The sequence below is a fragment of the Pteronotus mesoamericanus genome, unplaced genomic scaffold, assembly GCF_021234165.1.
Source record: "Pteronotus mesoamericanus isolate MK-2021 breed Mesoamerican mustached bat unplaced genomic scaffold, CSHL_Meso_final contig_468, whole genome shotgun sequence".
NCBI classification, from domain to species: Eukaryota; Metazoa; Chordata; class Mammalia; order Chiroptera; family Mormoopidae; genus Pteronotus; species Pteronotus mesoamericanus.
In genome coordinates this window covers 1,196,477-1,204,338 of record NW_026555176.1, presented here as the reverse complement: position 1 = coordinate 1,204,338, position 7,862 = coordinate 1,196,477, and the positions used below count along the sequence as shown (strand labels likewise).

The 7,862-nt window shown below is 40.8% G+C and overlaps 1 protein-coding gene across 1 annotated transcript in view; it reads right to left on the bottom strand.

Moving 5' to 3' along the window:
- Positions 1-374: 374 nt before the first annotated feature.
- The window catches only part of NDUFA9 (NADH:ubiquinone oxidoreductase subunit A9), a 48,141-nt gene continuing 40,653 nt past the window's right edge, over positions 375-7,862 (bottom strand). The window contains exons 10-11 of the mRNA XM_054577956.1: positions 7,545-7,611; positions 375-680 (exon numbers count right to left, since the gene is read on the bottom strand). Of these exons, the coding sequence (XP_054433931.1) occupies positions 510-680; positions 7,545-7,611 (238 nt within the window). The 3' untranslated portion in view covers positions 375-509. The remainder of the gene's footprint in view (positions 681-7,544; positions 7,612-7,862) is intronic.

Below are 7,862 nucleotides of genomic sequence, written 5' to 3'. Positions count from 1 at the left end.
AGGACTATGGAATTACTGCATGTAGTTTGAGAATCTGTCTACAATGTTTTTATGTATGTACTGTTTTAAAAATATATGTAGATGTCATTAAGATAAATTTTAAAAAATAAATTCAGCTTAGCTATGGAACATTATTATGTTTTCTCAATTAATGAATAGTAAAGACAATTACATATCACTTGTGATTGTCACACTATTTTGACATTAAAGAGGCCCTTGTTATAGAAGTAGTATGACACAGGGAAATTCAAATCCTTCAGCATTTCAGGGGATAAATGATATATATGTCATTATTAAATATATATTTTAAACAAAAATTATGATCAAATTCTAATTGGCTAAATTTATCACTTTATAAATCAAGAAAGAAAATGTTATTGCAGAATATAACTTCACATGTTTTAATAGAGAAATCTTATTCCCTATTTACAGGATTCTCTGATCAAAGTGGGCTGGTCACTAGCCAGGGGACCCAAATGACACCAAAACCAAGGGCAACACAGGGGCCACTAAATGTTCACAGTCTTGGCTGGCTTCACATCTTCAACTTCAGAAGCAAGCCAGCGGTAAGTGCGATGACGCCGTAGCACCTCGATGGCCTTCACTTCCAGTGGTGTGGCCTGAATGCCAAGGTCTTCTAAGCCAGGCAGGTGAGGCAATGTCATGTCGGTGATGTGAACCTATGATTAAACAAAGAACCACAGGGAGCGCTGAAAATTGACCAAGAACACCAAGGGCTATCCTAGCAAGCACTTAACACTCAAGCTGACCTGTGTCCCATAACTGAGACTTCACTGTTTTCAAAGGATATGGGGCAGTATTTGATTCCTGAAACTCACTAAAAGTAGACCACAGGAAAAGGGTTTAAGGGAAAAAAGGGAAGTTCGCCAAATATCAGCTCAAAGTCCCCAGCATATCCATAAGCAAAGCACACAGGCTCTCGGTGAGTCATTCTACAGATTTAAATAGAAATAAATCTAAATTGAGAGGCACAAGTCATCAAAATTTGTCAGGAGTGGCTTTACAGGAGGGATTAAGAATAAAACAGGAGTAAAGGCCCACATATCTTGTGTCTGTGCTCTGAGCACAGGCTTTCTGCCTCAGTTTTAACTGTTAAATTAAAGAAATAATTAGCATTTGTCCTTGCTATTAAGAGATAATCCATTAACCTTTGTGCTCCAGCTATACCTAACCTGGTTGACTAATGTTTAGTATAGATCTAAAAATCCAAACCCTCTTGTCTGTAGGAAAGGAGAATGAACTATAAGTCTTCCAAAGATGGTCATCCATCCTCCCACCTGACAAAGTCTGCAATTCTTTTACCAGTGCCGTAAAGCAACCTCCAAACCAAATCTAAAACCCATCTAGCCTACTGTAACACCACTTTTTCAATTACAAATGTAAGAGGTACATTAGTGTAAGGTACAATGAAGTGTTCTGACAATCAGTTCTCTTGCCCAATCTTTCATGAATATAGACATGAAAATGGTATTAGCTTTCTAGCCTGTCAGAAGGGAGGATAATGAGTGCCCATTCACATGTGTTCCTTAAGGACAATTTTTCACCTTTTCTACATTTTAGCTTTTAGGTTACATTCAGAGGACAATTTGGCTGTTTTCTTTTTGATAAGGTCAATAGGTCTTCAAAGGTAGACAGTGTACATGATTATTTTATTTTGAGTCCTCCCTCGAAACGCTTTTACAGCAGTGGGCAAACGATCAATGGGTCAGACTAGAATGGGAGACAGCAACATGGTCAGAGCCAGAGCTATTGAGTTCAACACACTGTGGAGAGGCAAGAGAAGCAGCAGGAGACTAGTCAAGAGAATAAGAAAGGAAGAAGTTACCCATTTGGATTAAAGTGGGTGGAGTAGAGACAATTATTTTCTTCATCTTTCTGTAGGTTGAAAAATTTCAATACTAGAGGAGAATCAAGATGGCAGAGGAGTGAGTGGGAGTCACGCTGACCTCCTCCCAGGACCAATCTGGAATTACAACTAAGTTGTATGGAAGTCATCTGGAACAAACAACTGAACAATAGTGAGAGAGGAGCCTTATAACCTCGAACAGACAGAACAATCAGCTTTAGCACAACCTGACTGGGAAGGAGTGCAGTTAGAGACTCCTTGAGGCAGGCAGGGCGCCCACGGGTGGCAGCTCAAGAAGGATATCAAAACAGCCTGTTGGATCCCCCTGAGAAGAGCAGCATCTAAATCATAAGCAGGGATCTCCAACCTGCAGCACCAGAGCCCAAAAAGTACACAGATAACAGCCAACTGTGAAAAGCAGCAGGGCTGCTCTCTGCCACACAGGCAGTCGGAGACACAAAGAGCCTTTTAAAGCACCAAGACATAAATTTTTATTTGCAGCCACTTATCCTGGACTCTGGCAAAGACGGGGCAGAGTGGGCTGAAGATGCCTGAGGAGAGGCTGGGGAAGGAAGCTTTGGGGAGAGAACTGAGAGAATAGCTGGTGGGATCCTGGTGCTCACTCATTCTCCATATGGCAGCAGCCATCTTGCTCTGGCAGACCACTCCTCTGAGCTGCAACAGCATGAGAGGACATAATAGCCCCGCCCCCAGAAGGGACTCTGCCCTGGCCTGGTGGTGCTAAAGCCTGCCAGCTGAGTGCAGAGTGATTGGATTAACAGCTGAAGGAGACAGCCACAAACAGTAGATTACTGGAAGTCTTGAACAGACTGCCTAAAGTCAGACAGGATCAACATCTGATATCATCAGAGGCAGATCCAGAAAGAAAAAAAAACAGCAGTATCCTACCACACAAGTTCACACCATAAAGTCAGGAAATCAAGACAGATCAATTTAAGAAGCAGAAGCAAAAGAAGTCTCACAAATAATGGGAAGACAAGGAAACACCCCCGCAATCGAAAGGAAAGGAGGAATCCCCAGAAAGAGAACTACATGAAATAGAGGCAAGGAAACTATCAGATACTGAGTTCAAAACAATGGTTCTAAGGAAGCTCAATGAGCTCAGTGAGCTCAGAGAGAATTACAAAAAACTACAGGGAAACTACGAGGAACTTACTCCAAACTATATCAGTATGAAAAAGAACATAGAAACTATCAATAAGAGACAAGAGGAAATGAAGAATACAATTTCTGAGTTGAAGAACACAGTAGAAGAAATCAAAAGCAGGCTAGATATTTTATAATGGATTCTGACATTTAAAATAAATAATAAGTAAGTAAATAAATAAATAAAATCTGCATTAAAAAAAAAAAAAAGAACTCCTACCTTTTGTGACAACATGGATGGAACTGGATAATACTGTACTAAGTGAAATAAGCCAGTAAGTGAAAGTCATATACCATATGATCTCACCTATAAGTGGAATCTATTCAACAAAATAAACTAACAAACAAAATAAATACATGCACGGAAACATGGAGCAGACTGAAAGTGACCAGAGGGGATGGGGATAGAGGCCAATGCTGGAAAGAAGGAGAAAGGACTAGACAAAGAACATGTAGGAATGACCCATGGACATGGATGTGGGAATTGACTGTGGGAGCGGGGGTTGAGGGTAGGATGGGTGGAAGAGGAAAACTTGAGACAACTGTAATAGAATAAACATGATTTAAAATAAAATAAAGTTTCAATACTATTACAAAAATTTTATAATAAAAAGCTGAATAAAAAGGTAGAAAGTGGTAGAAGTTGTAAGATCTGGCATATATTTTAAGAGTTGCCAGAACCATACTTGCTGATGGTTTAGAGCTGTGTGTCCGATACAGTATCCACTAGCCAGATTTAAGTTTAAATTAATTAAAATTATATATAATTCAAATCTTATTTGCAGTGCCACACAAGCCACATTTCAACTGTTCAAAAGTGACATGTTGCTAGTGGTTACATCTTAGACATTATACATTATAAAACATTTCCATCACTGAAGGAAGTACTATTGGAGAGCCCTCACTTAAATCTAGACTGGATAGGAAAGGAAGAAATCAAGGGGGATTCCTACCCTTTTGACAGAGGTAATAGTGACATTGTTAATTGTGATGAGAGAGGCAGTATTGCAATTCTATTTATGAGCATGTTATATTTCAGATATCTGTAATATCTAAATTGATAAGAGTCTCCAGTTGGGTTAGGGGACAATTCAGGGCTGGAGATAAAACTGTAGCTATAAGTTACAAACAGCAGCTGGAGCATGGGACTAGGTGAGGTTCATTTAGAGAATAAGATAGCAAAAGGCTGAGGAGAGAGCCTGTGGATCCCTCAACCTTTACAGATTGGGAAGAGGGTGAACCAGGAAGGCAGACTGAAAAGCATGGCCTAATGAGTAGTGAAAGCAAATGAAATAAATACCTCCCACCGCATCACAATTACAAGTGAACTACAGAACCACCATCATTCAGAAGCACCTGAAATCTGGCAGAATGGAAGTCCTACAACTAGGGAATTCAAGACAAAGCCACATTAAGACTGGTAGGAGAGGTGGAAATGAGGATCAGGTTGGTCCCACACTAACATGTGGCATATAAAAATCAGGAGAGAGATCTCTGCTGTCGAAGTCTCCCAGAAAGAGCAACAGATCCCAGCCTCCCACCAGTCCACCTACCCCTACTCAGGGTTCCAGTGCCAGGAAGAGTAGCCTCACAACTTCTGGCTGTGAAAACCAGCAGGGACCAAGGTTGAGGGAGATGAAGGGCTTCTGGAGTCCTAGGCAGTTTCTCTTAAAAGGCCTGTGCACAGGCTTAATCAGACTCATTCCCTCTGAGCTCCTGTACTGGGGCAGCAGCTTGAAAGGCACCAGACACATACAAGGAGGAATTGAATTGTCCAACATCAGGATGTGAGCTTGGAGAGGGCAGCTTTCTCCCAGACAGAAGTGCTGGCAGAGGCCATTGTTCCTTCTCTAAGCCCTCCCCAAACCGAGCTACAGAGCTGGTAGGTAGGCACCATATCTGAGACATCATCAACCTGGCTCACACTGTTTGCATCACCCTGGTGATTCCCTGAGGCCCTGTCCCACTCAACTTTCAGGCCTACCCAAGATATTTCCATTGGTCCTTACTGCAAATGCCCTGTCTTGGCTCATGTCTCACACTTTTCTAAAATCTCTCAAACAAGCAGCATCTGGCCTCACTGTGCTAAATGGCTCCAAGCCCAGGACTAGGAGCAGCAGTCAGCCTTGGTTTGCAGCTTGGCCTCACCTGGGCACCTCCAAGCCCAGAACAAGTAGAAGCCATCTGCAGATCAATTTTTTCCTCATGCCGGTAGCCCCAGACAGAATACAGGCAGTGGCTGACCTTGGCCTGCACTTCATGGGAGACCCCTGAGCCAGAACACCCAGTGGACAGCTTCAGACCACATCAAAGCATCACAACCCAAACATTTTCACAAGCGACACACTCAAGGGGTAGAGTCAGCAGGCACCAGAGCCCCACTGATGTAAATCCTGTTCTGTGGGGTGGGCCCCTGCACAGCTGATCCTCCACGGTGGTTAAAGGTCAGTGGTCACAGCCAGTCCTTGCAGTTGATTGGCCTGGGGTAAATGCCTCCCATTGATGTGCCAACAGTAATCAAAACTCACTTACAAACGGAGGATATACACAGCCCAAACAGAGGGTGCACCCTGAGTGCCCAGCTTGGGTGATCAGAGAGGCTGTGCCACCGAACCCTACAGAACGTTCACCTAATATATTAGGCCACTATAACAAGCCTGGGAGACATAGCAGACCTACCTGCTAGAAGCAAAACCAAGGACGCTGCAAAAATGAGGAGACAAAAAAACATGTCCCAAATGAAAGAACAGAACAAAACTTCAGAAAAAGAACTAAACAAAGTGGAGACAAGCAATCTACTAGATGCAGAGTTCAAAACAGTGGTTATAAGGATGCTCAATGACTTAGAAACTCAACAGTATAAAAAAGGACCAGTCAGAAATAAAGGATACACTAACTGAAATAAAGAATAATTTACAGAGAATCAACTGAAGAGTAGATGAGAAATCACTGATTTGGAATATAAGGAAGCAAAAAATGCCCAATCAGAACAGCAAAAAGAAAAAAAGAGTTGAAAAAATGAGGATAGTGTAAGGAGCCTCCACAAAAACTTAAAGAAGACCAACATTCACATAATGGGAGTGTTGGAAGGAAAAGAGAAAGAACAAGAAATTAAAAACCTATTTAAAAAAATGATGGAAAACTTACCCAGCCTCATGAAGGAAAAAGGCACACAAGTCCAGAGAGCACCGACAGTCTCAAACAAAATGAACCCAAAGAGGCCCACACAAAAACACATCACAATGAAAATGCAAAAGGTTAAAGACACAGAATCTTAAAAGCAGCAGAGAAAAGCAGTAAGTTACCTACAAGGGAGCTTCCATAAAACTGTCAGCTGATTTCTGAACAGAAACTTTGCAAAAGGACTGACAAGAAATACTCAACGTGATGAAAAGCAAGGACCTACACAATGAAGGTAACTATACCCAACAAAACTATCATTTAGAACCAAAGGATAAAGAACTTCCCACACAAGAAGCTAAAGGAGTTCATTATCACCAAGTATTGTATGAACTGTTAAACTTATTTAAGAAGAAAAAGGAAAAAAAAATCAGAGATATCAAAAATTAAATGGCAATAAATAAATATCTATCAACAACAGAATCTAAAAAACAAAAAAATGAACAAGAACAGAAGGAGATACAGAGAACATTCTGAAGGTTGCCATATGGGAGGGGGTTGGGGGGGTAGGTATAAAAGGTGAGGGGAAAAGAAGTATAAACTGAATGTTAAAGAATAATCATGGGGATGTAAAGTACAACACAGGAAATAGAGTTAATATTCTAGTTTCTATGCATGGCATCAGATCGGTGTGAGATTTATCAGAAAGATCAGTAAGTTAACGTAGTGTCTAATCATTGGGTGTACATCAGAAACTAATAATGTATATCAACTGTGATAGAAAAATAAAAATGATTTTTATTTTTTTATTTTTCAAAGATTTTATTTATTTATTTTTAGAGAGGGGAAGGGAGGAAGAAAGAGAGGGAAACATCAATGTATGGTCACTAATAGGGACCTGGCCCTCAACCCAGGCATGTGCCCTGACTGGGAATCAAACCGGCAACCCTTTGATTCGCAGGCCGGTGCTCAATCTACTGAGCCAAACCAGCCAGGGCCAAAAAATAAAAATAAAAATGATTTTTAAATTAAAAAAAAAGTGAAGCTCTTATGGCATGTTTGTGTGCTAATGGAAATAATCCAACAGAGAAAGAAAAATTTATAATGTCATCAAAAGTAATGGAGGAACCACACCATGGAGCAAGCCGAGAGTGGTTGAATTTGAGTGCACAAATAGAGGGGCTGACCTTACACAGAAGGATAAAAGACAGACAAGAGCATGACCATAACCCCAGCAAGCAAGCAAACAAAAATCAATTTTAACTTTAGGTGTCTCTATACTCTGGTTTTTCTTCAAATCATATAAATGTTTTGCCTTTTACTAACCTCCATTTCTGCAGCTCTCTGCCCAGCATCTGCCCATGCAGATGTTTACCATACTTATACTCACCCGTTCCACTTTATCCCTTGTTGTCCATGGCTCAAAGGGACTGATTTCAAAGAGTCGTGCTATCAATCTAGACAAATAAGTAAATACAGCACATTTAATAAGGGTCTCTATGCCCAATATTCAAGCCAGCCTGTAAGAACCACAGGAAGAGAGACTGGTGTAGAGGCAGGAATTCACTGATTTTTTTTTTTTTAAAAGAAAATAACCAACATCCTGTCACCACTATCTATGAGGTACCTTTTCTTTCAAGTTAATCCAGTCTGACCACTGCAACGGCTGACAATCCTTTTCTCTATCAAAGAGACACGAATCTTAAAA